General features: G+C 44.3%; 1 protein-coding gene across 1 annotated transcript in view; it reads left to right on the top strand.

The window, feature by feature from the left end:
* Positions 1 to 17,422, top strand: part of NOS2 (nitric oxide synthase 2) — a 46,471-nt gene extending 29,049 nt beyond the window's left edge. The window contains exons 12-26 of the mRNA XM_044004885.1: positions 485 to 567; positions 990 to 1,134; positions 2,274 to 2,378; positions 3,278 to 3,327; positions 3,428 to 3,602; positions 4,908 to 5,040; positions 5,793 to 5,871; positions 6,703 to 6,884; positions 9,398 to 9,561; positions 10,813 to 11,020; positions 12,133 to 12,220; positions 12,660 to 12,781; positions 14,003 to 14,151; positions 16,121 to 16,315; positions 16,919 to 17,422. Of these exons, the coding sequence (XP_043860820.1) occupies positions 485 to 567; positions 990 to 1,134; positions 2,274 to 2,378; positions 3,278 to 3,327; positions 3,428 to 3,602; positions 4,908 to 5,040; positions 5,793 to 5,871; positions 6,703 to 6,884; positions 9,398 to 9,561; positions 10,813 to 11,020; positions 12,133 to 12,220; positions 12,660 to 12,781; positions 14,003 to 14,151; positions 16,121 to 16,315; positions 16,919 to 17,035 (1,995 nt within the window). The 3' untranslated portion in view covers positions 17,036 to 17,422. The remainder of the gene's footprint in view (positions 1 to 484; positions 568 to 989; positions 1,135 to 2,273; positions 2,379 to 3,277; positions 3,328 to 3,427; positions 3,603 to 4,907; positions 5,041 to 5,792; positions 5,872 to 6,702; positions 6,885 to 9,397; positions 9,562 to 10,812; positions 11,021 to 12,132; positions 12,221 to 12,659; positions 12,782 to 14,002; positions 14,152 to 16,120; positions 16,316 to 16,918) is intronic.
* The last annotated feature ends 10,079 nt before the right edge of the window (positions 17,423 to 27,501 follow it).

The following is a 27,501-nucleotide window of genomic DNA, read 5'->3' as shown; positions in this document are numbered from 1 at the left end:
ATTTTTGTATAAATAGGTCATTTTCCCTTTTCTCTGATCTCTTTGGGATACAGACCTAGTAGTAGTATTGCTGAGTCAAAGGATACACGCAGTTATAGCCCATTGGGCATAATTCTAAATTGTTCTCCAGAATGGTTGGATTAGTTCTTAATGCCAACAACAGTGCATTAGGGTAGCACATCCCTTCCACATCCCTCGAGCATTTGTCCTTTTTCTTTTCTGTCATGTTAGCCAGTCTAATAGTTGTGAAGTAGTATGTCAAAGTTATTTTAATTTGCATCTCTCTAATCAATAGTAGATTGAAGCCATTTTTCATGTGACTATTGATAGCTTTGATTTCTTCTTCTGAAAACTGCCTTGAACTAATGCTTCAAAGTAAGTCCATTCCTGAGCTCTCCCAAGACTACCAAGGCTTTTTGTCTCTTAGAGTAAATCCACATTAGTGTGTCTTTTCTGTCTTATATCACATTTATTTTTTTCCCAGGTGGAGGCCTGGAAAACCCATGTCTGGCAAGATGAGAAGAAAAGGCCCAAGAAAAGAGAGATCAAATTAAAGGTCTTGGTCAAGTAAGTATGAGAGATCAGTATTTTACAATCTGAATGGCAGTATTTCTTTCCAATCAATTCCTATAAGTCTCTTCTCTCACCTCTCTCTACTCCCCAAGCCTTGGGGTAGGAGGGATCAAAGAAGAATGGTTATCTTTTTACACCATCTACTAAATTCAACTTCGCTGGGTACAATTCACTTTTGAAGTCACCATCTGATCTATCTTCCTCTCTTCTCCTCTTCCCCAAAGTGGCTAGAAAGGGAGTAAGAGGAGAGGAAGGAAAGGGGATAATGGTCAAGGTTGGTGAGTGGGCAATCATTTGAGTTACTAACACCTATGACCTCAAACCTCATCTCCCTCCATCAATCTCTCCCATACCCAAGCCCTCCATGTTTTGTGTGTGACACCTCACCTGGGCAATCTGTCTGTCCATCCCCACAGAGCAGTGCTCTTTGTCTCTGTCCTGATGCGCAAGACTATGGCAGCCCGGATCAAAGTCACAGTGCTCTTTGCAACAGAGACGGGAAAATCAGAAACTCTGGCCAGGAATTTGGGAGACTTGTTCAGCTGTGCTTTCAATACCAAGGTAAATTTTTGGTTCCTGCCAGACACACACAACGCTGTTCCTTTTAACCTGAGTGCCCATCCGGTCTATCAGATTATCTACACTGAGTAAAGAGAAGGTGTGTAGGAATGGGAAGATATGATATTTGGGGGATAATTTGCATTATTCATTTTCTAGGAGTTCAGTCTGAGGTCCACCTCAGCAACCTTTTGTGGAGGCTTGTTGGGTATGGGCTAGACCAAACCTTATGAAATGTACACAGGAGTTGTCATTCTGAAAACAGTATCATGGAATTCAGATATGCAATGGACCTTAGAGATCATCTCATCCAGTGGTAGCAAACACTAGTAGAAATGGATCCCTGTGGGTTGTATATTGATTTAGAAAACCACAAATTATCATTATCTCTATTGTATTTTATTTTTTACTTATATTGTTAAGTATTTGCCAATTACATTTTAATCTGGCTCCGGCTAAGCTCAGGAGTTTAGCAGACCTCTTGGCCAACTGACCTGGGCTTGGACACCTCTGAATCCATCCTCCACCCAAATCATGAATCTAGTCTACAGCATCCCCAAGTGGTCACTTGCCTCTGCTTGAAGACCTCTCCTCATGCGCAACTTGCTACATCCAGAAGAAACCATTTTTTAACAACTCTAGTTGTTGAAAAGCTTTCCCTTCTGTTGAACAGAAATGTGCCTTGCTCTATCCTTCACCCATTGAGCTCAGTTCTGCCTTCTGGGGCCAAGTGAATTATCACAACTCTAAGATTCTGAGATTCTGGGATTCTGGGATCTTCATTTCTGGTTGTCTTACCATGGCACCAGTATCCAGGCTGTCATTCATATGATGAGGCAAACTCTACTTTTCCTTGGACACTCAAATCAAGCAAAGAGCTAAGATGATTTGGTACAGACCCAGATCAATAGCTCTTGGAATCCCTGCCTGGCTGCTACTCCACCTTCCCTGGTGCCCCCTTTCCCTCCAGGCTCTGCTTTGCTTTATCTCATGAACTTCCACAGCAGAGCCAACTCAGAGTCCCAAGCTACTTCCTGGATTCACCCCCTGCCCACCTCTCATGCCTTGCTCCATGTTGAAAAGCATGATTCTGGTAAAGTTGGCCCCTTGAAGGCTAAATTTAGGGTTATGGTTTCTTATAGGTTCTCTGCATGGACGAATACAAACTGAGTGACCTAGAAAAAGAGAAGCTACTTCTGGTGGTTACCAGCACTTTTGGAAATGGAGACTCTCCTGGGAACGGTGAGGTAAGTTTCACCAAAATGAAAAACACTGAATTCCTTCATTCCACTAGGATTATGGAACACAACCACAAAGCATTAGAGTCTTACAGTCATCTCAAAGGTTAAGTGACTCTCCCAGGGTCACAAAGTCAATACATATCATAGGTGGCACTTGAGCCCTGGTCTTTCTTCATTTGAGGCCAGTTCTCTATTCTCTGGACCATACTGCCTCAGATTTGTTCATGATTCATTTGGGTTTTTGTTTTGTTCTGGTTTGGTTTTTTGGTGGGGCAGTAAGTGTTAAGTGACTTGCCAAGGGTCACACAGCTAGTAACTGTCAAGTATTTAAGGCCAGATTTGAACTCCTGAATCCAGGGCTAGTGCTTTATCCACTGTGCCACCCGGCTGCCCCCATGATTCATTTGTTTTCAAGCAGTCCTAGTAGTGGACAATATTCCACTGGTGAGAGAACAGGGAACGACTTATATGTAGGTATGTTTTTCCTCTAGAAGGTCCGTTACTATGCCCCTGTGTATACTGGGAAATGATTCTCAGGGTATTGACTCCTAGTTATGGCAGCAGCCAGGGAGGATTTGAGTGCTATCCAAACAGAAGTCAACAAATATTTATTATGCATTTACTATATGTTAGGCATTGTACTAAGCATTGGAGCTACAAAGAAAGGACAAAAAGCGTCCCTGCCCTCTGGGAGCATATATTCTAATGGGGAAGATATATTTAGGGAAAATGGAAGACAATCTGAGAGAAGAAGTGACTAGAAGCTGAGAGGACTAGGAAGAGCCTCTTGCAGAAGGTTAAACGGAGTGTTAATAGAGGCAAGAGAACCAGTTTAAGATGTACTGGGAAGCACCAGCTTATTTGACTTTGGGGCCTGAGAATTCTGTGATATTCCCTCTTTCTAGACACTGAAGAAGTCGCTGTTTATCCTGAAGGAGCTAAAAAACAAATTCAGGTAGGTCTTTCCCCTGCTCTTCCTGCTGCCTGAAAGCAGGCCAGGTGTGTCTCCCAGAAAGCCTGCTCACCTTGCCCACACCTTTCTCCTCTATGGGCAGGTATGCTGTGTTTGGACTCGGCTCCAGCATGTACCCCCAGTTCTGTGCCTTCGCCCATGACATTGACCAGAAATTTTTGCAATTGGGAGCCTCCCAACTTGCACCAACCGGAGAAGGAGATGAACTCAGTGGACAAGATGAGGCCTACCGCAGCTGGGCACTGAATACCTTCAAGGTAATTTCCTAGCTAGAGTCTGGAGGAAAGAGTAAACTGCATTTGTAGGAGAAGCCAAGGGTGGCATGTTGGCACCACTGTGGCCTGGGCACATTGTCATCATATCTAGCCCTGATCAGGCTTGGGCAACCGGGGTCTCCCGTCCACAGGAGGACAAGTGTCTGGGCACTTACCCCTTTGCTTTTTGGGAAAATCCTAGCATGAGAAAAGCTTGGAGAAGAATTATGCTCATGACAAAGTACAGGGCTTTAAAATCCATTTGCATTTTTAAAAGGGTTATAGACCTGGAAAAGACGTTGGTCCCCTCTAGGAATAAGATCTCTTTGTCAACATCCTCAGCAAAGAGCCATCTGACTTCTACTTAAAAGCCTTCAGTAATGGAGAATTCACTCTCTTCTGAAATGATCCATTCAACTTTAGATAGTTTGGAGGATTTTTCCCTTACTTTGAGCCAAAAATTTGCCTAAATTTAAATACAAATAATCTACTCCTCCTCATTATGTCCTGCTTGGACAAACACACCTTACAGTTTCTGGTCTCACACCTTTGCTGACACTATTTCCCTCATCTGCAGCACCCTCCCTTACTCATCTTTAAGGCCCAGCTTGAATATAAGCTTATTGATGTGTGTGTTTTGGTGGGGCAATGAGAGTTAAGTGACTTGCCCAGGGTCACACAGCTAGAAAGTGTCAAGTGTCTGAGGCCGGATTTGAACTCAGGTCCTCCTGAATCCCTGCTCCATCCACTGTACCACCTAGCTGCCCCAATATAAGTTTATTGAAGGCAGGGACTGTTCTTTTTTTTAATCTCTGCAAACCCAGTGCTGGAACACAGTGCCAGGCACATTGTAGATACCTGTTAAATACCTGTTGATTAATCTAAGGAACCTTCCCTGATGGTCCCAAGTGGCCAAGCTTCCTCCCTCTGAATCACTAGCAGACCAACCCGATTCTGTTCCCTTAGTTTTATCCTGTCCTGACATGTGACATCTCTTCTGTCCTTCCTTAATTCTTGTGCCAATATTTAACTTTTCATGTGTTTACAGTGCAGCTCCACCATATGCTCCTCAAAGCCTAGGATCTCTCTTGGTCCTTCCTGTGACATTTTCATCATTTTCCAATCTGGCCTTCTCTTTTCTAGGAAGGATCATCCTACATCTCCTTCCTCACCGTTTTCCTTCATTGTGTCTAGTGCATAGTAGGTACTCAACGAATGTTTGTTGACCCCTTTGTTAACACCACTGAGCCAGAGAACTGGTCGCTGAACTAGGTAGGGTTGCCAACATTTCTCCCTCTCTTGTTCCAGGTGGCCTGTGAGAACTTCGACATCAAAGGCAGGCAAACAATTCAGATTCCCAAGTTGTATACCACCCATGAAACCTGGAACCCTGAAAATTACCGCCTTGTGCAGGATCCCCAGCCCCTGGACCTCCACAAAGGTATCTGGCTTCTCTGTATCCAAGGAGTTTCCATCCTTCCCTGTACTGAAATTTTAGAGGGTCCCAGTTAGCTGGAGGTTACCTGGCACAAGTTTGGTGAGAATAGCCAAGTCAATGATCCATGGCAAAATGTTAAGTAGTATTTCAGGAAACTTGAACTGTCCGACCCTAAGAAGGACCTTTTCAAGATAAAGCGAGGGGAAAGGTGATGGAGTTGGTGTGAAATGAGAGAACCATATCATACCATGTTGGTAAATGTTTAACAACTGGCTCTCTAGGGGGAAGGAATATTCACGTGACACACTTTAAAGTTTAATCTGCATCATTGGCATTTTCTCCATCACTTTCTTAAATCAAAACAATCAACAAAACAACGGAGCCCTGATTTGTAACATGATTTCTGAGGTGTAAATGCTCACACTGAAAATTTAACAACCAACTCGAGCTATAATTGACCTAGTTCCAGCACAACCCTGGTGCCCTGTGACAAATGCTAGCAAGGTTTTAGGAAAGACATGTGAGTTAGGGCACTAACCATCATGATGACAATCGGCACTCTCTAGATTAGATGACTTCATTCATTCTTTGCCTCTTTGATGAGCCTCTATTTTCCCTGCCTTCTTTTCCCAAGATCACCAAGATCTCTCCTTTAAAAGCAGCCTTAGAAAGTAGGCATGATTAATCCCCTGCCCCTTTCCCAGCATGCACCACTGGAGCAAATCCTGCATTCATTCTATTTCTTTCCACTGTAGCCCTCAGCAGTATGCATGCCAAGAATGTGTTTTCCATGAGGCTCAAATCAAGACAGAATCTGCAGAGTCTCAAATCCAGGTATGGTAGGCAATACTTTCTGTTTTGTTTTTTGTTTTTTGGTGAAGCAATTGGGGTTAAGTGACTTGCCCAGGGTCACACAGCTAGTAAGTGTTAAGTGTCTGAGGTCTGATTAGAACTCAGGTCCTCCTGAATCCAGGGCCAGTGCTCTATCCACTGCACCAGCTAGCTGCCCCCAGGGCAATACTTTCTGATACAGAACAGAATTTCCAAAGGAACATTCAAGGATGTTAATGACCAAAGCAAAGAGAAATCATGTTAGTCAATCAATCAATAAGCATTTATTAAGAGCCTACTGTATGTGAGGCATTGTGCTGTGCTGAGACTACAAAGAAAATTAACAAAACAATCTCTGCCCTCAGGAAGCTTATACTTTAATGGGGAAGGTACAAGTACATATAGAAATATATGCAGAATAAACATAAAGAGAATAGATAATAAATGAACGGGATCAATCAATAAGCATTTCAGGAAGAGATCTCTGTTGGGTAGGGTGGGGTAATCTGTTCCTAGAACTTATGAGCCAAGGCTACACTCTTGGGGAAAATGCCCAGTAAATGGAGTTTTGGCTCTTTCTGGAAAGCCCCAAACCTGTCTCAGCCGTGCCTACCTTCTGGGAGCAACCCCCTTCACCCCAAGACTCAGTCACTTCCTTAACAATCAGGTATTTGGAAGTAGCTCTTTGACTTTCCTAATCCAAAGGGTCAGGTTCCTGATGGGGGGGGGATGGGCACATTTCCTGGGGAAACTGGAGCCAGAGGGGTCCACCCATCCCCAGGCCACAGAGGAAATCCTACTGATGTCACTGTGGCTTTCTTGTCTCTCTTCTAGCCGGGCAACCCTCCTCATTAAACTTTCCTGTGAAGGAAACCAGAATCTGAATTATGTACCAGGGGAGCATCTTGGAGTTTTTCCTGGCAACCAGCCTGCCCTAGTTGAGGGTATTATTGGGCGAATTAAAGGTGGTCCATCACCTCACCAATCCGTCCGCCTAGAAACCCGAGAGGAGAATGGTAAGCTCTTTCCCAAGGGGCAAATCTACACCACCAGCCCCTTCCCAACTTCCCTTCATAGCCCAAGAGTTCTGTGCTGTCACTCTGATATCTGGTACTTCAGCCTGAAGGCTTCATTGCATGTTTGGGGTCGATGAGTCAAGGAGGGACTCTTCTCCAGGCCGGGGAAAGTAGACCAGTCTTGTAAATAACCACCTAGTAAAAATTCTACCAAAAAGTGCCTGGAAGACCAACAAGAGTCTGCCTTTGAAACACCCTGCCTGCCAGAGAGAGCTGGGAAGAGACACCTTTCTCTATGACGTCCTCAGAGGATCATAGATTTAGAGCTAAAAGGGACCTTATGGGGTCATGGAGTCCAACTCCCATGTTTTACACAGGAATAGACTAAGGGCTAAAGGTCATAAGAGGACTTAAATGTAGCAAGCATCAGAGGTAGGGGCTGTGGAGGGGTCCTTTTCAGTCCAGAGTCCTCATTCTTTCTACTGCACCATGATGAGTCCCAGTTTGGACTGAGCTAGCCTACTCTATGAGCTCCTCCTCTGTGAGCCTGATGACCAGTGGCCTACATTTGTAAGACAGCAATCTAGGGCTTAGGGGTGTAGCCCATGACTGTGAAATTAAGCAAAATAGTTTCCCCATCTGTAAAATGGAAGAAATCATTCCTTCCCCTGCCTTTTAGGGGCTAGAGAACATGAGATGTTAGAAGGGAAAGCAACTTAAAATTCATTATTAAATGACTTGTCCAAGGTCCCCCAGAGCCACAATTTGAACCTAGATCCTGACCCCAAATTCAACTCTTTCCATGGTGCCATGTTGCTTTTAAAGCAGACTCAGCAAGAAGTTGGGGAATGGACTGATTGAATGCAAATATGGGAAGTATCTTTGAGCATGGAGAACTCCTGATGTGCAATCTCTCTCTTGATCAGGGCAACCCATGTATGCCTAGGAAGTTGCTCAAGGTATATGGATATTAAATGACTCACCCAGTCATATGGGTAGTAAGTGTCAGAAATGCAATTTGAACCTAAGTGCCCTTGACTCTAAATCTCTATCCACTGGACCCCTTGGTCTCTTGTGTTGAACTAACCACTTGATTTTCCAAATAGCCCATCCAACACTTTACAAGTTATAAAGCCTTATTTCTCAGTAGATATAAGATACTGGGTCCTCACAAGGACTTGTGGAGGGAGGTAGCATGAGGATTATGGTCCTTTTCCATTCAACTGGTTGATAATATCTAATAAAGAAAGAGGGGCTATCTGACTTAGTTGTAGAGAGATGGCTTTGGCATTAGGAAGTCCTGGGTTTGTGTCTGATCTCTGATACCCTCTAACTGTGTGACCCTGGGCAAGTCAAGTGACCTGTCAGGACCCCAGACAACTTTCTAAGACTAAATTGCAGTGTATTGACAGAGGGAGTTTCCTTACTATAAGCTCCCAATGCTAATACAATGATAGGTGTGTTTAAAAAAATCTAATAGTTGAGGTTTAAATTGCTTTCCCATCTATTATCTCATGTTACCTTCATCCCTTGCATATGACACAAGCAGGAGAAGGGATGATTCTTCCCCTTTACAGATGAGGAAACCATTATGTTTTATTCAAGTTTGGGGCTTCACCCTGACCCTTGGCCTATTGTCTTATCAATGTAGGCCATCGGTCAAAAGGGAGACTGAGTTAGGGTGTGGCTAGTTCAGCCCAAACCAGGTTATAGCATGGTGTAGGAGAAAAGAGAGGTTGACCTGGGTTCATATCTCATTTCCCATGCTCAATACCTGCATGACCTTGGGCAAGCCACCCAATGTTCCTGGGCTGCTATTTCTTCATCTATAAACTAGATGTTCTCTGAGATACCTCCCAGTTTTATATCAATTGTCCTATGATTCCCCCACCACCACCCCAAGGGGAAAAACCAACCCAAACTCACCATTCTGTGATGGGTCAGTAGCGTCCCTTTCTCATACAAAAGACAACTTTTCTTTATAACAAAATTCTTATTGGAGTACAGACTAGAAAGTTCCTTCTCTTCAAGCTGGTGTTAGACAAGGTTCCTAACACCGTGGGGCTGTGTCAGAGTCTTTTGACATTGGACCTGTCTCATGGCAGAGTGGATAAAGTGCCAGGCCCAGAATCAGGAAGACCTGAGTTCAATTTAGTCTCAAACACTTACTAGCTGTGTGATCTTGGGCAAGTCACTTCATTCTCTTTGCCTCAGTTTCCTCATCTGTCAAATCAGCTGGAGAAGGAAATGACAAACCACTTCAGTATCTTTGCCAAGAAAATCCCAAATGGAGTCATAGAGAGTCAGACACAACTGAAATGACTCAACAACAGTCATGAGAAATAGGTCAGCCCCCTCTGGGTGACAGGCTTAGGGTCTGGTGGAAGCCAGCTTCCCTTGTCTTCCTCTTAAGTAAGTGTGAAACAGCCCATCACTCTCTATGGGGTCTCCAGAAGCTATCTGGTGAGTCAAGTACTGGCCATGTCTGAAGGTTTCCTTCCTCCCCTGGCCAGGTAACTACTGGATAAGTGATAAGAAGCTTCCCCCCTGCTCGCTCAGCCAGGCCCTGACGTATTTCCTCGATGTCACCACTCCCCCCACCCAGCTGCTGCTCCGAAAGCTGGCTCAGCTGACCACTTCAGAGGAAGAGAAGAGGCAGCTGGAGGCACTGTGTCAGGTGCTGATGGGATTGGGAAAAGGGAGGGAAGTATGGTAGAATACCCACCTCCAAGTGCTGGTCTTTAACCCCTTAGTAAGGCATAAGTACTTAACCATTTTTAGTTAAGTTTGGTTCTGGACCCTCAGGAATGCTGGTGAAGCCTGGGGACAGACCCTTTCTCAGAATAATGACTTTAAATAATTGAAGGAAATGCTCAGTTGCAGTTAGGGATTAGTGAAAAGAAAGATGTCACTTTTTCCCAATCCAAGTTCAGACCCCTGCACTAGGGTACCCTATAAATGTCTTGAGAAGAGGGAAGCTTGAGAAAGAGGCTGTGGAAAATTAAGTGTATCTTCTTACCCATAATTTTTGGATTCCTTAAATAGTAGTCAACACGGGCTCTGTACTGGCAGGAAGTATATATGGGTTTCCCTGCAGGAGGCAACCAGACATAGGGCAAATGTCTACCAATGAACTACCAGGGATGCTTTCCTATCTGAACCCTTTGCAGGGGGATAAGGAGAGAGGTCATGGTCTGAGACCAAGGGAGCCACTCTGCTCTGTGGTTTGACCTTTTGAGGATGACCAAGCAGCCCCTGAGCCTGAGCCATAAGTGGGCTACCCAAGCACAGGGCTTTGTACAAAGCTGCCTTACAAGGACACCATTCCTGCTTACCAGGAGCTATCCAGTTCAACACAGCAGAAAAGACAGATAGATAACAGGAAACAAAACCTAGGTGGACTGGAGGGACTGGAGCCTTTTTTTTTTTTTTTTTTGGAGAGGGGTGGGGAGGAAGGAAGTTAAGTTGTTTCATGCATGGCCTGAATTTACCTAATGCTTAAGGGAGATGGGGGTGGGGAGAGGGGGATTTTTAAAGCAAGTTTAAATAGGAATTGATAAAATAAAGCTCTGTGCCCTTATATCTATCTCCAGCCATGAGCACAATGCCTAGCACATAGTAGGCTCATAATAAATGCATTTGGATTTGTGATCTTAATAGGAATTATGGGAGGAGAATGGAGTATTTTAATTCAAATATTGAGAATTTATTAAGTGTGCAGAATTGTGTTCTAGGAGAGATGCAAAGTTTAGGTAAGACATAGGCTTCCTAGACTAGTAGAACCTGGGTGCTGCTAGTACCCTTTAAATTTCAGTACACTGAGGCAAAGCTCCCACTGAAGTGGCTTAGTTACAGTTCTAAATGATCCCTGACCAATGGCTGCTCAGGGGAATTCCAGTGAGTCTCTAACACAACCTTTGGATTTCAGACCTCCGAGTACAATAAGTGGAAATTCAGCAATAGTCCCACATTCCTGGAGGTGCTGGAAGAGTTTCCCTCCATCCAGATCTCAGCTACTTTCCTGCTCACACAACTGCCCCTGCTAAAGCCCCGCTACTATTCCATAAGTTCATCTCAAGACCTCACTCCCAAGGAGATCCACCTGACCGTGGCTGTGGTCAATTATCGGACCAGAGGTAAGGACTCCAAGGACTGAGAACAAAGGCAGTCCTGCTCCTCCTTGCTGCAAAGCTAGAGACAAAAAGAAGCACTGCTTTTAAAGTAACCAGGGGATTTCATTGGATATAGAGGCAGAAGGGACCTAGAATGTCAGAATGGAGAATGCTAAAGAGAGAAGGCACCTAGAACACAGACTGTTAGAATGGAGAATGCCAAAGAAAGAAGGCACCTAGAACACAGACTGTTAGAATGGAGAATGCCAAAGAGGGAAAGGACCTAGAACACAGACTGTTAGAATGGAGAATGCCAAAGAGAGAAGGGACCTAGAACACAGAATGTTAGAATGGAGAATGCTAAAGAGAGAAGGGACCTAGAACACAGAATGTTAGAATGGAGGGTGCCAAAGAGGGAAGGGACCTAGAACACAGAATGTTAGAATGGAGGGTGCCAAAGAGAGAAGGGACCTAGAACACAGAATGTTAGAATGGAGGATGCCAAAGAGAGAAGGGACCTTAGATCATAGAATGTTAGAGCCAGAAGTGACCTTGGAACTTAGAGTGTTAGAACAGAGAATGTTAGAGCTGGAAAGAACTTCTAGAGATCATTTGTCCAGCCCCATCATCCTATAGAAGAGGAAACTGAGGCTAGAGATGGGAAATTACTTGCCCAAGTGGCAAAGAAAGGACTTGAACTCAGTTTTCCTGACTCCCCAGGCAGTCAAATGTCCTTGACAATATGTCATACACTCTCTCCAGCAGGTCAGCAGCATCACTCTGGGTAGGAAGGATTGAAAAGAAAAGAGCCTAGGGGCAGCTAGGTGGCACAGTGGATAGAGCACTGGCCCTGGAGTCAGGAGCACCTGAGTTCAAATCTGGCCTCAGACACTTAACACTTACTAGCTGTGTGACCCTGAGCAAGTCACTTAACCCCAATTGCCTCCCTAAAAAAAAAAAAAAAAAAAAAGAAAGAAAAAAAGAAAAGAGCCTAAAGGAGGCAATCAGGTGGTTTTTGGAGGATCAGAAACTGTGTCAGCCAAGACACCTTTCAGTCCGTTCCGGACTCCTAGACCTTGGGGGAAGGACTAGGGGACCCCACGGCCTCACCGGTCATTTTCTCTCTTTCCTTCTAGATGGTCAGGGCCCCCTCCACCATGGGGTCTGCAGCACATGGCTCAGCAACCTGAAGCTCCAGGAGACTGTGCCCTGCTTTGTGCGAAGGTGAGGCTCCCCTCTTCACATGGACTGAAGGAAAACCTGGTGAAGGAAACCTGGCTTGGTGCTAGGCCTACAGGGCCTCCAAAAAAGTCAAGATGGAGGAATGGACACAGTTCTCTTTCTCTTTCTCTCTCTCTCTCTCTCTCTCTCTCTCTCTCTCTCTCTCTCTCTCTCTCTCTCTCTCTCTCTCTCCTTCCCTCCATCCCTCCCTCCCTTCCTCTTCCCCCCTCCTTCTTAGTCCCTTTTGCTAGGATTTTTATAGGACAGGCTGGGGGCCCCTGTCTATTACAGAACAGTGCCATTCGCTCAAGCTGCTTCTTCCCTCCTCTCCTAGCTTAATGAGGCAGACAGCCAGACAAAGAGGGAAGGATAGAAGGGATGGGATTGGGGGACACAGACCTCGAGAAGCTCATAATCTCCAATTTACTTTCCCCAACTTCAGTGCCAGTGGTTTCCAGCTGCCGGAGAACCCCAGCCACCCCTGCATTCTGGTGGGGCCAGGTACGGGGATCGCCCCCTTCCGGAGTTTCTGGCAACAGCGGCTGGTGGACAGAGAGAAGAAAGGTAAAGGACCCAAGGACACCCCCACCCCGCCCATTTGTTTGACACTCTACACATTACCAAGGGCTTTCCTTACAACAGCCCTGTGGGGGAGGGAGGAGGATGATCATCCCCATTTTACAGAGAAGGCAACTGAGACCCAGAGAGGTGAGCCGATTTGCCCATGGAATCGCAGCTTGTAAGAATCAGAACCAGAACTAGAACCAAGTTTCTTACACCCCCCCCCCTATTTTTTTGGTGGGGGAATGAGGGCTAAGTGACTTGCCCAGGGTCACACAGCTAGTCAGTGTCAAGTATCTGAGACCAGATTTGAAGACAGGTCTTCCTGAATCCAGGGCCAGTGCTTTATCCACTGCGCCACCTAGCTGTTCCTTAGAACCAGGTTTCTTCACCCTAAGGCCAGCATTCTAACTGCTCTGCCACACTTTCTCTCTGGGTCTTCCCACTATAACATTTTCCCAGGAGCCCCTGAGAGAAGCAGGGGTAGGTTATCACCATCAACCAGAGCAGCAGCAATCACTTACTGTACATCTGCTGTGTTCAGGGCATTGGATCAGGCCTATATGGAAATAAACACTCTCGAATCTGGTTCCTCCCAAGGGATCTACATTAACGATGCCATTCAGCTCCCATCTCCTCCTGTCCCTCCTTCAAAGTTATTTACCCCATTCCTGCCCTTTCCCAGGCCACTTCACCCCTTCCTTCTCCACCTCCCGCACCCTTAAGAGCAGTGGCCAAAGGAGCTGGATTCAAATCCTACTTCTGCTACTTAATAGCTGTGTGACCTTAGGCAAGTCACTGAACCTCTCTGTGCCTCAGTTTCCTCATTTGTAGAATGAGGAAATAGGGTTAGATAGACCCCAAGGTCCCTTATCTGTGACTAAAATGCCTCTGAGATCTCCCGTTCTACTTTAACACTGCAACCCTTCTTAGACTCCCTCCCTCTGTCCCTTTGCCAAACCCTTGTTTATCCAACCCTATAGACCAAAGCTTCTTAATCTGTGGGTCGTGACCACTGAATGTGGGGGGTCCCGAAAAACTTGGCAACAGTAACAGGTTATGCGCACCTGTTTTATATATTTTATATATTTCTATACCCAGCGAAAAGGGGTGACAAGTGGAAAAAGCTTGAGGCGCTCTCCTAGATCGAGAGCATTTTTTCTTAGGATACAGCGCCCTCTTGTGCCTGCCTTATAGTGACTGCAGCCCATTGCCTCTCCCTAGGTATCAAGACAGCCTGCATGACCTTGGTGTTCGGATGCCGACACCCCGACATGGACCACCTCTATCGAGAGGAGATGAAGGAGATGACTCAGAAGGGGGTACTGCAGGATGTCTACACAGCCTACTCCCGCCAGCCTGGCCAGTCCAAGGTAAGCTGGGCTTTCTGTAAATGTCCAGTGCCAAGGGTTGTCCTTATATTCGGGTGATAGTGGCATGATAGAGTGGAGGAAATACTGTATTTGAACTGTGTTCCAATACTCCTTCTGTGACTCTGGGAAATCCGCTTAATCTCCCTGGGCCTCCATTTCCTCCTCTTTAAAATGAATTAAACTCTTTAAAATGAGTTGCCTCTGAGGTCTTTTCCCACTCTAGATCTCTGAGCCTGTAGACCAACAATAGCCCCACCTCCCATCCCCACCCCCAGCCAGCCATGCCCCTATTAGGCTTCCTAAGCCTGGCGTGAAGCTGACCTCAAAGTTACAGTCATCCTCATGTCCATGAGCAAAGGAGCATTGGCCACTAGCCCCGCAAGGGATCCTTGTCTGTTTTGTGTCCTGGACTCCTGAACAACAGTCTGGTGAAGCCTAGGGACTCCTTCTCAAAACCGTATTTATAAATATATCAAATAAAAACACAGGATACCAAGGAAGTTAATTATATTGAAATATAGTCATCCAAATCTTTTTCTTTCTTTCTTTCTCTTTCTTTCTCTCTTTCTCTCTTTCTCTCTTTCTCTCTCTCTCTCTTTCTTTCTTTCTTTCTTTCTTTCTTTCTTTCTTCTTTCTTTCTTTCTTGGTGATGCAATTGGAGTTAAGTGACTTGCCCAAGGTCACACAGCTAGTGTCAAGTGTCTGAGGCCAAATTTGAACTCAGGTCCTCTTGACTCCAGAGCTGGTACTCTATCCACTATGATACCTAGCTGCCGCCGCCCCCCCCCCTCAAATCTTTTTGAAAGCCAAGATCACAGAGCCCAGATTCAGAGGCCTGAGCTGGAGAGAAGGGGAAAGGAAAAACAGGAGGGAGTTCCTCCGAGCCTTCCCACCCCAAGGAAGTAGGAGCAGGAGACTTGTTCAAATCCTTGGCTTCACCACTGATTGGTTGGGTAAAGTTTGGACAAGTGAGCTCCAGTCTCTTCTTGGAGCCCTCTCTGTATAAGGTTGTCTTAGCAACCTTACATGAAAGCTCTTTGAAAACAGTGGTGTGGCCAGGAGAACCCAGGACAAGTCTGGAGGATTGGGTTCAAGTAAACAGAAAAGCATAATGGCAGATGAAAGACTTGTCTCAGAATCATTTTAGCTGAACTCCATTGGAAAAGGTGCACATGGTCCTTTCCTTACAGTAACCCTGAGGGAGGGAGTGTGTGTTCCCATTTTACAGATGAGGAAAGAAGCTCAAAAATGTTACCAGGACTTATTGGGTCACAAGTCTGGAAAGTCTCATAGCCAGGATTCAAACCCTAGCTTTCCACCTGAGTTTAATGCCCCGTCCACTATGTCAGACCACAAACTGAAGCCTCTCTGTACCAGACACTGTAGAAAGGATACATAGGACATCCCAAAAATCTTGGTGTGGGTTTAAGCTTTTTGTTGTTGTTCAGTTGTTTGAGTCATGTCTGATTCTTCATGACTGCATTTGGAGTTTTCTTAGCAAAGATACTAGAGTGGTTTTGCCATTTCCTTCTCTAGGTCATTTGACAGATGGGGAAACTGAGGCGAACAGGGTAAAGTGACTTGCCTAGGGTCATCCAGCTAGTAAGTGTGTGGGGCTGGATTTGAACTCATGAAGGTGAGCCTTCCTGACTCCAAGAGCAGGGCTCTATCCACTGTGCTGCCCCAAGCTTATTAAAGCTTAAGTTTTAATAAGCTTGAACCTGTACCAAGACTTTTGTGATACTCTGTATATAAGAATAGTAAAAACTTAGTATTTACTGCTAGGAAGCTTACCATGAAGGCCATAGTTGGCACCATGTCCTTCTGCAGCACCTGTTTGGAGATGTATGAGCCACACTAAGGAAACAGACCCCAGCTGAAAGGATGTCTAGAAGGGCAAGGTCAAATCCAATTGGGAGTTCTCCTGTCAGCAAATTGTTCTCTATAAATTACTATTATTTCTTCCCAGGTCTATGTTCAGCATATCCTGCAGCATCAACTGGCAGATGAGGTGATTCAGACACTGCACGAGAACAAAGGGCACCTGTATGTCTGTGGGGATGTGAGGATGGCCCGGGATGTGGCCCAGACTCTGAAGGATCTCTTTGCTACCAGACTGAAGATGAATGAAGAGCAGGCTGAGAACTATTTCTTCCAACTCAAGGTAGGACCCATGCCAAGAATGCTGGACAAATGATACCATTCCTATCAGCTTGGGAGGAGGGATGGAAAGAAATTTGAGTAAGGACTTAGATGAACTGTGTTACTAGCTCACTATGTGACCGGCAATGAGGTACTTTTACTTTCTTAACTATAAAATAGGAAGAGACATTTCTCTCCTCTACCTTTCTGCCCCTCCCTTATTTTAGAGAGGAATCAAAATGTTTTGAAGGCTCCCTCAAAGAAGTGGTATAGGAATAATAGAAGGGAATGGGATGGATGATAGCTTTCAGTTGGAAGGAACCTTAGACACCACCTTATCCAACTCCCTTGCCATCAGAGAGGCCCAAAGCCAAATAGCTAGTAAATAGCAGAGTCTGGATTTGAACCCAGATCCTCTGACTCTAACCCAGCTTTCTTGCCATGATAAGCCTTGCGATTCCTCCTTCCCGGGGCCACTGTTTGTGTAAACTGAAATTAGTTATGTCAAAAGGCTGTCTTCTCATTGTGGGTATGTGGTACTTTTGCTGTCTCTTACCAACACACTCAACCCATTAATGCAGCTGACCCATGGGGCTCACTTCCTGTTGGTCTCTTTCTCTTTAAGAGCCAGAAGCGATACCATGAAGACATCTTTGGGGCTGTCTTTCCCTATGAGGTGAAAACTGACCTAGCAGCATCGAAACCTGAGGAGGCCAAGATCGCTAAGGCAGGACTCAGCTAGAGCTACTTCAGAGGGATGTAGCCACTTCTTCAATATCTGTGGCTACAGAGGGAAGAGAAGCTTCAACCACCTCCCACACTTCCCCTACCCCTTACTCCTGCCCCCAGCGACCTTTGCCTTCTGCCAGAGGAACAAACCGAAGTTGCCTTATTCTCCCTCTCCTCCTCCTACTCCATCTGCCACCTGTGGCCAGTGAAGGGGGGCAATGAACATGAGAAGGGACTGTTCTGGGACCCAAACTAGGTCCACTGCTCACCCCAGATCATTGAGAGCTGGCTGTTTTAATCATACAAGGACCAAATTGGACCTCTGGGCAAAGACTGGACAACCATATTTGTATCCATTTGGACTAAGTGACCAGGAAGAAAAGAAAGGGAGGCAAGCTTCTTCTGTAATCATAGTTGGGGCCAACACACGGTTATTCTGTTTACAATGGGTGTATTGTACTGTAATCCTTAGGCTTGCCAAGAGCCATGCTACTTTAGGGGATGGAGGGCAGACTAATTATGTACAGTTATTTATATTGTTTTTATTTAAAACCCCTTAACCCCACCTGGGAGAGATTCTGCTCCCAAGTGACCTATGGGCTTACCCAGAAAGGTCCCTAAAGATGATTTTTAAAAAATGAATTTTGGGTACTCAGACAAATCCCATCTCTGACCCATACTGGCTAAAAGATACTGGACAGCTCACTTAACTTCTCACTGTGGGGGCAGCTAGGTGGAATGGGGGCAGGTAGGTGGCGCAGTGGATAAAGCACTAGCCTTGTATTCAGGGGGACCTGAGTTCAAATCTGACCTCAGACACTTGACACTTACTAGCTGTGTGACCCTGAGCAAGTCACTTAACCCCCATTGCCCCGCAAACAAAACAAAACAAATCAAAAAAACTTCTCACTGCTCTGGACAATTCTCTCAGACTGAGCTGTAGAGAAGGTGCTAGCTTGCATTGGTAGAGGGAGCCTATTCACTGAAAGCTCTGTCTAGCAATGAAATCCTAGATTCATTCCCTATCCCTGTCCCTTAGACATCTCTAGATAAGCAAAGTATGCATAGGGGACTTGGAGGCTGTAGGACCTGGGTTCAAATCCCACCTCTGATACTTCCTAACTATGTGACCCTGGGAAAAGTAAGTCGCTTTGAGCCCCTGGTAATTTTGATCTGTGTGGATATTCAGCCCCCCAGAAAGTGCCATTCACATATGGAGATACTGACTGGATGCTGGGTTGAGTCACAATCTGTACCAGGTTCACTTGTGACAGAGATTTTATTCTCCCGGCATGTGCCCTTGGCATCATGGGATTGTCTCTTTAGACAGGAAAGGAAGCTTGAAGGTCATCATTCTAGAGAGGAGAATCTTGGGAATCGAAGGCCAAAGATCCCTTGGGCAGAACAAACACTTAAACCCAGGTCCTCTGACTTCGGGGCTAGGGCTCTTTCTACAGTGCTCAAGTAGCTGCTACATAAGGAGACAGGAGAGAGCTAGAAGACAAGTTATCTGTGCAATGGAAATCTGAGACTTGAGGAGGAGGAGGAGGAGGGAGGGGGAAGGGTGGAGAGAAGAAAGCCTGGGGTTTCCTTTGGGATATGGTTGAGCAATGGCCTTTATCTCTCTGTGGGAAATGCCTTGTATTATTTTTTAAGTGGGTTTTCTTTTCTGTTCTGATACCAACACTAAGGAAGAAAGCTGAAGTGAAATGGACTGGGCTCTCGACTGTGCACTTTCTCTAGGAATCGGCTTGGATTCTGTCAAATTCTAGCTTTACCAATAAATGACTTTGCACTTAGGAAAAGAGCCAACGGTCTGTGTGGTGGTTTCTTGGAAGTGGGTGGATGGGCCTTGATCTCCCGATAATCACTGATTTTTCTTTACGTTAATGCTTGAAAGTTTGAAAAGCAGTTTATATATACTAGCCTACCTGTGTGGAAGGCACTGTGCATCCATCTAACCACTGGCAAGCATTTATTAAGCACCTACTACATACTGTGTATGTATTGTGATAGGCATTGGAAATACAAAGAGAAATGAAGCAGTTGTTGTCCTCATAGAACTTCCACTCTGCTAGAATGGGAGCGACCCTCAAGCAATATGCATTTATTAAGCATCTACTACATAGCAGGCCCTTTACTAGACATTTGGGAAGTAATAAAAATATATCCCTGACCCACTTTTCCCTAGAACAAGGTCACCCTCCAGGCAGGGCTCAGAAAAAAAAAAAAAGATTGATATCTTTGTGGTTTTACTTTTCCGATCTTCAATCTCATCTGTCAAATGGACAATACTTTTGGAAAGGGGCAGGTAGGTGGCACAGTGGATAAAGCACTGGCCCTGGAGTCATGAGGACCTACATTCAAATCTCACTTCAGGTACTTACTAGCTGTGTGACCCTGGACAAGTCACTTAATCTCAATTGCCTTAAACATCTGGAGCCATCTCCAGTCATTCTGATATATGTGTGTGTATGTATGTGTGTGTGTATGTATATATATATATATATATATATATATATATATATATATATATATATATAGAGAGAGAGAGAGAGAGAGAGAGAGAGAGAGAGAGAGAGAGAGAGAGAGAGAGAGAGAGGGAGGGAGGGAGAGATCTTGCCACTGGACCCAGATGGCTCTAGAGGAGAGAGTGAGGCTGGTGACTCACTTAAATCCAATTCACTGCAAGTCATGACATCACCCCGACATCATAGTCCTCTTCAAGAATGAAGGACAAAGAGGACAAAGAACAACAGCTAACATGCAAACCATGCTTTAAAGTGGGTGAAGTACCTAGATGCATTCTCTCATCTGAGTTTCCTAGACTCCTTGTAAGTGGGGTACAAAAGCATTATTATCATCTCCTTTTTATAGATAGAATACCTGAAGTTCAGAGAAATCATATGATTTATGTATGGGCACACAGGTAGTAAATATCAGAGATGGGATTTGAACCCAGCTTTCCCTGTCTCTGAGGACAATGTGCTTTCCACTTGGCCACATTGCCTCTCTTTAATAATATTTTCAAAGATTTCTATGAACTGATGTATAGTGAAGTGAGCAGAACCAGGAAAACATTGTGCACAGTGACAGCAATATTGTTTGATGAAGAACTGTGAATGACTTAACTATTCTCAGCAACACAATGATCTAAGGCAATCCTAAAGGACTAATGATTAATTAGTAATTAATTAATAATAATAATTAGTAATTAATTAATTAGTAATGATACTATCCACCTCCAAAGACAGAACTGATATTGAGTGAACACAGCCTGAAGCATGCTATTTTTCATTTCTTTCATTTTTTCTTTTATTCAAGTTTTCTTATACAAAATGACTAATATGGTAACGTTTTACCTAATTGCACATGTATAACCTTTATCTGATTGCTTACCACTGAAGGTAAGGGGGAGAAGAGGGAGGGGAGGAGGGATAAAATTTGAAACTCAAAACTTCAAATAAAAATGTATATTATTTTAAAAAATAATATTTTCAAGACCAGCTTCCCACAGTTACAGGCAGAACACATTTTTAATTTTAAAGCTCACTATAAACATAAGCTAGGGATAAACACATTATAGCACTTCTTTGAGACCACTAATTATATGATCTGTGTCAGTGAAGGGGAGTCCAAGCAGATAAAATCCCTGAACACTGTAGTACTGAAGTCATGCTGGGGTCATTCTATGTCACTGTAGGTATAAATTAGATCACTTCTTAGTATTTGCTCCACAAACCAAAGCCAGAAGCTCCTTAGTGCCTGATCTTACCAATAAAATCATCACTTTCTCTAAAGATACAGAGGCTTGGGAGGAATCTTTCCTCATCCCTGAAAGGGTCTCTCCAGGGAAGGACCCTAGAAAATGAAGAACCCCTGACTCATTGAAAGGCTTTTCACAGCTCACTATACTCTGTAGCAGTACCACTGAAGTTCAAGGTTCGTCTCACTCTTCCATCCTTCCTTAGCCCTCTCCCCCTTCTCATGCCTTACCATAAAGATTTGACTTCTGACGAATAGCATAGCGCTGAGCAGACGAAATCAGATGGAAGGTGACGCCGTCCCCACTTCTCAGGTTGATTTCAAACCTGAGGTGCAGAGACAGTAAGATGTCCCACTACAAAAGGACATCAGCCATTTCTCTGCTACTTTCTATCTTAGAGAGATGTCTAGTGAACTGAGTGGTTCAGTGACTCACACAGTGTCACACCTCCAGTATATATAGGAAGGAGTTGAACCCAGATCTTCCTGATTCCGAGGCCACTGCTCTCTCCACTACCTCATGCTGCCTTAGGCATTTAGTATCTGTTGAATTGCTTTTGCTGAATCATTCTGATGACTCAGGAAGGTTTTCCCTTTGCTATCCCCCTGGAAAACCAACTCTGCACCTCCCTTTTGCCTAGGACTAGTGAAGGGGTTGGGGACCATTTTAACCCTGTGAACTCAGGACAATGACTCTGCCTGTGAGTTACCTGTCAGCAGAGGGCAGGACAGAGCCAAACACAAGACAGAGTCCCCCACAAATTGAGGCACAGAAAGGTAAAGTCTGCAAGAAAACAAAAGGCACCAAGTATTAAGCAATGATAAGGAAACTCCTGCCTCTTGGAGAAACAAATTTGAAAAGGTGCAACCCAAGGGGCAGCTAGGTGGTGCAGTGGATAAAGCACTAGCCCTGGAGTCAGGAGCACCTGAGTTCAAATGTGGCTTCAGACACTTGATACTTACTAGCTGTGTGACCCTGGGCAAGTCACTTAACCTTCATTGCCCTGCAGGGGGGGAAAAAAAGGTTGGCAAAAAGACAAACAACCCCCAAAAAACAATGAAAGGCCAGGGGAAAACATCACTTGTGTTCAATGGAAGAAATTGAGGCTGGCAGGCTTAAGGCAAGTCTTTAGGGCCAGGAAAGTGGAAGCATGAGATTGTCACACACCGCTCCCCCCACCCCCATTTTTCCTCCACTACCAAGTGAATTTTCTCTCAGTTCCAAGTTTGGGCCTGTCTTTTACTTTTTGAGTTTTTACAGACCTAGGTCATCAGAGAAGACCATTTTTCCCCCTTAAATCTCATAGGGTCTGGGGGTAGCTAGGTGGCTCAGTGGATAGAGCACTGGCTCTGGATTCAGGAGGACCTGAGTTCAAATCCAGCCTCAGACACTTGACACTTACTAGCTGTGTGACCCTGGGAAAGTCACTTAACCCTCATTGCCCAACAAAACAAAACAAAACAAAAATCTCATAGGGTCTAAGGGAAATCCTTCACACACGCATTCTTTTAACAAATACACACTCCCTTACACCTGGAAATAACTTCCATATTTCTGTCCTGAGAATGTTTCAGATGAAAAAGAGGACCCCCGGCAAAGAGAACAGAGAATGTGATATGAGTCAGAGGACATAGGTTCAAGTTAAGTGACCTTAAGCAAATTACTTATTCCTCCTGAGCCTTCATCTGTAAAATTATTTGTCCAAGGTCACACAGGTAAGTGACAGAGGCGGTTCACGACTCATTGCCCCCCTTTCTTCAGCTCAATGACTTAATTATTCTAACAGACCTATCTGATTTCCTTTTCTTCCTGATCAAATCAATGTAGATAGTGTTACTGTATCTTTAAGTTGGAATTAGAATCTTGGGCAGCTAGGTCGTGCAGTGGTTAGAGCACTGGGCTAGGAATCAGGAAAACACATCTTCCTGAGTTCAAATTCAGCCTCAGATACTTACTAGCTGGGTGACCCTGGGCAAGTCGTTTCACCCTGTTTGCCTCAGTTTCCTCATCAGTCAAATGAGCTGGAGAAGGAAATGGTAGACCATTCCAGTAACTCTTCCAAGAAAACTCAAAATTGGGTCATGAAGAGTCAGATGCAACTAAACAACAACAATAACAAAATCTTGTGAGAGACAGTTTAACCATGGACCTTAGAGATTGTTAACTGTCATTCTTGCAGAAAGACTATTTGAGAGAAGAGAGGAGGGTCTAAGAAGAGTTTCCCTTCTAAGATACCAGAAGGTATCCTTCCTGTGAATATTCTTGAAAAGGATTTTTGAAAAACTTTGCCCTCATGTAAGAGCTGAATGGGGGGACTGTGCTTCTGTAACTGAGAAGTTAGCAGTTGCAGTTGATGGTTATAGGTAACCCTGGCTATGACACTTCTCACTGTAATACATTGTTGAAACAGTTTTAGATAGATAGATAGATAGATAGATAGATAGATAGATAGATAGATAGATAGATAGATAGATAGATAGATAGATAGATAGATGATAGATAGATAGATAGAGATATAATATATATATATTACATTGTTAATAAATTGTATAGCCTATAACATAGATGTTTATTTTAGTCTTTGAGATTAAGGAGTTTAAAATTTAGAGTGAAAGTTATTGGGAAAGGTAGTTTATCCAGTTTACATAATTAACCAGACTGAAAGCTCAAATTTTATTAACCAAACAGGAATTTCTATTCATTTACAAAGAAATATCAGGTTATAAGATTTGCTAGGATGGGGGGGGCAGCAAGGTGGAGCAGTGGATAAAGAACTGACCCTGGATTCAGGAGGAACTGAGTTCAAATCTGGACTCAGACACTTGACACTTACTAGCTGTGTGACCCTGAGCAAGTCACTTAACCCTCACTGCCCTGAAAAAAAAAATAGGATGAAAATTAATAATGTAATGAGTCAAATAGCAGGCTAAGGGGAATGCGTTTTGTTTCCCTCATGACACAGCCTATTCAGTTCCCACACAGACTGCAGATCAGGTAATCATCTCTAAAAACCTTCTATGTAAGCCTTGTTGAGTCTATTGCTATGTCTCTCTGGTGGGTCCCCTTGCCCCCACTTACTCTGCATTTGGACTATTGCATTGATCTCCTAATCAATAAATTTCCCTGCATCCAGTCTCTCCCCATGCCAACCCATCTTCCATGCAACTACCAAAATAATTTTCCTAAGGCTAGGTCTCAACCTGTCACTATCATGCTCAAGAAATTTGAGTGATTCCTCATCATTTCTAGGATTCAATGCACATTCCTTAGCCTGTTGTTTATAGCCCTGCACAGTCTGTCTTCAGTGTAGCTTTCCAACCTCATTTCATATCAATCCCTTCCAAACCGGACCACCTCTATGCCCTTGCCCACAGGCATGGGTACTGTGTGCCTGGATAGATTCTCTCCTCACTTCTGTTTCTTAAACAGCTTCCTTACAAGCTCAATTCAGCCCCCATCTCCTATAGGAAGCCTTTGACCCTCCCAGTTATTAGTACTTTCTGCCTTCCTAAATTATTTTGTATTTACTGGTCTGTGACCATGGTGTATCCCCCCAGTAGACATTCCTGAGGGCTTGGAAATTTTTTAGTTTTGTCTTTATAGTCGTAGTACCCAGAATAGTGTCTTAGACTTAGTAGATGTTTGATGCTTGTTGAATTGAATTGGCTTGTGTATAAACTACATTAGGAGAAATCCTGTTTGAAGCAAGAATCAGAAAGGAACCCCTCTGTGTGGTCTCTAGCTCTGGGTTAATGACCTGCTGTAGCAATCTCTCCTCCTTTGGGTAGAGGTGTTTCTTAGGTGAAATGAGCCTGTGAAAAGATCTGGTACATGAAAACTTCATCAATAAAACTATCAGTTTTGCAATGGTGCCAATTGAAGGAACTAAAATAGTAATTTTTGTAGGGAATTCCCTCTAGGCAGACTATAACTCCAAACTCAGCACTGAAACACATAGGACAATGATCACTGGTGGTAAAGGGTACTACCCAATGGGATCTCAGCTTGGATAGTCCTTCTTGAAAGGCATCCACATCTTCCTCTCCTTATTCCCCCCAAGAACCATTCAGTTTTGTGTTCAGACAACATAACTGCCATCTTCAAACCCAGGGTTGAAATGAAAGGTAATGTCATTTCCAGTGGTCCCATACTGAAAATTCACATTGAACCTAGTCCTGGAGTCAAAAAATAAGACCAGTTAGTCGGTGCAATGTGTTGCTGGTGATCAGGAACCCAGAGGATATTTCTTAGCTTTAGAATTTTTCCTTTTCCCATCACTCTTTTCTCCCTTACTTTCTTTCTTTCTTTCTTTCTTTTAGTCTTTCTTCCCCTCACATTTTTTTGCTTTAAATTTTTGCACTTGTAAATGTTAGTCTTCTTCTCTCTAAGCTAAGATTTCTTAAACGAGATCCAAAGAGAAAGAGACAGAGGGAGGGAGGGAGGGAGAGAGAGAGAGAGAGAGAGAGAGAGAGAGAGAGAGAGAGAGAGAGAGAGAGAGAGATTCCTTCTCCTTAGTGATTTCTCCCTTCACTGGTGACTGGGCTAGAAGTTTGGTGTTTTGGGACACTGGTCTTCCCAAGGCTCTTGGCTTTAGAGCCTTGGGATGTTTCTATCAGGGTCTGAGGGGAGGTATTGGTCAAGGTGGTAGTGGTGTTTTGACTCCCTATCTCTCCCTCAGTTCTTAAATAATAATTGATAATCCTGGAAGACCGCTAGGTGGCGCAGTGGATAAAGTGTTGAACGTGGGGTAAGGAAGACCTGAGTTAAAATCTGAGCTCAGACACTCAGACCTTGGGCAAGTCAAATAATCTCTATCTGCTCTATCAGTTTTCTCATCTGTAAAATTAGGATAATAATAGCACCTACCTCCCGGGATTGATGTAGGGATCAAACGAGATTTTATTTGTAAGGCATTTTGTATGCCTCAAAGCATTATATAAATGCTAGCTATTATTATTATTATTAATTATGATATGTTAGTGGGGATAATAATAGCACCTACCTCTTAGGGTGTTGTAGAGATCAAATGAGATAATACTCCTAAGGCACTTTGCATGCTTGAAGCAAGAAAATGCTTAAGCTTTAATGCTAGCTCTTAAGAACCCTTGCTCTAAGCACATACTTGGTGATACCTGAAATTGTAACGGAGGAGCCTCCACTTGTTCCTAGCCCCACTTCACTCATCACTTGAGCCCCGCCTTCTCCATGCAGCCTCCTCTGTGTCACCAGGATCTTGTCCTTTGTGACTTCTTATAACATTTAGTAGCCAGGGCACATCTACAATGATGAAATGTTCACAATAGGCATCCCCCCCCCCCAACAATGGGGGCGTCTGGGTAATAAGGATAAGAACCTTTATTGTGGTTCACTCATTTCAGTCATGTCTGACTCTTTGTGACACCCCCCCCCAATCTGGGGTTTTCTTGGCAAGGAGACTAGTCTGCCATTTCTTTCTCGAGCTCATTTGACAGATGAGGAAACTGAGGCAAACAGGGTGAAGTGACTTGCCCAGGGTCACACAGCTAGATTTAGTTCACATATGGTGCCTTCCCTCATGGGTTTTATGATAGACTAATAAAGAGACTCGGCTCCCAAGTTCAATTCTAAATGGGGCAGGAGTCAGTTGAGATTTAACTAGAGAAAATGCCATCTCTTTCCATTTCCCATTTCTGGGCATTCCCTTTCAGGCTGGTCCTCATGCCTAAAATGCATGTCTTTTTATCTCTGCTTTTCAGAATCCTTACCTTCTCACTTCAAGGGTCAGCAGAAGTGGCCCCGGCCCCAGATGGTCTTCCTGAAACTTTCCTCCATACCTCTTCATCAAGATTATCTTCCTCCTCAAATATTTGAGTGTCCTTAAAGCCTGCCTTGGAGCCAGAAAGACAGGCCCTGCTTCTAACACCTTTCTGCATGAGTCACCTAATCTGAAGCAATTCTCAAAGTTTAAGGGAATCTTAACCTCTTTTTGTGTGTCTGGGATCCCTTGGGCTGAAATCTGGTTGAAATTTAGAGACCCCCACATTGCACGTCAAGTCCATCTATCCTCCACTATCTCTCCAAGTCTGTCCAAGTCCATGTTCATTGTCTCCATGACACTATCTATCCACCTCATCCTCTGCCATTCCCTCCTCCTTTTGCCTTCAATCTTTCCCAGCATCAGGGTCTTTTCCAGAGATTTGTCTTCCCAGTATGTGTCCAAAGTATTTAAACTTCAGTTTCAGATTCGATCTGGATTTACCTGGATTTCCCCTTTTCCTCCCTTATACCCTCCCTTGTATTTACTCACCTCTGTGTGCTTGTAGCTCCTTCCTCTTCCCTTCCCCCATAGAAAGTAAATTCTTTGAGAGGAGAGACTTTTAAAAAACTCTTTGTATCCAAAGTTCCTGACATAGTGCCTTGCACATAGTAGGTACTTCAGAAAGGTTTGGTAAGCTCATGGGAATTCCTTCCATCTATGACTTAGGAGATGGGTTCTGGGGAGCTGCATGAGTGAAGTGACTTACTTTAGGTCACAGAACCAATGAGAGTCACTGGTGGGACTTGAACCCAGATCTTTTGGATCCCAAGTCCAGCACCCTTATTACTGCATACAAACAGTGTAGTACAACAGACAGAGGGTTGAATGTGGAGTCAGAGGATCTGGGTTTAACTCCTGTGGCATCTCTGTTCCTTATTACCTGTGTGACCCTGAGCAAATTTCTTGACCTCTCTGA

This window comes from Dromiciops gliroides, chromosome 4 (assembly GCF_019393635.1).
Source record: "Dromiciops gliroides isolate mDroGli1 chromosome 4, mDroGli1.pri, whole genome shotgun sequence".
In the NCBI taxonomy this organism is placed as follows: domain Eukaryota; kingdom Metazoa; phylum Chordata; class Mammalia; order Microbiotheria; family Microbiotheriidae; genus Dromiciops; species Dromiciops gliroides.
Note: the sequence above shows the minus strand (reverse complement) of the source record. Positions and strands in the feature narration are given on the sequence as shown.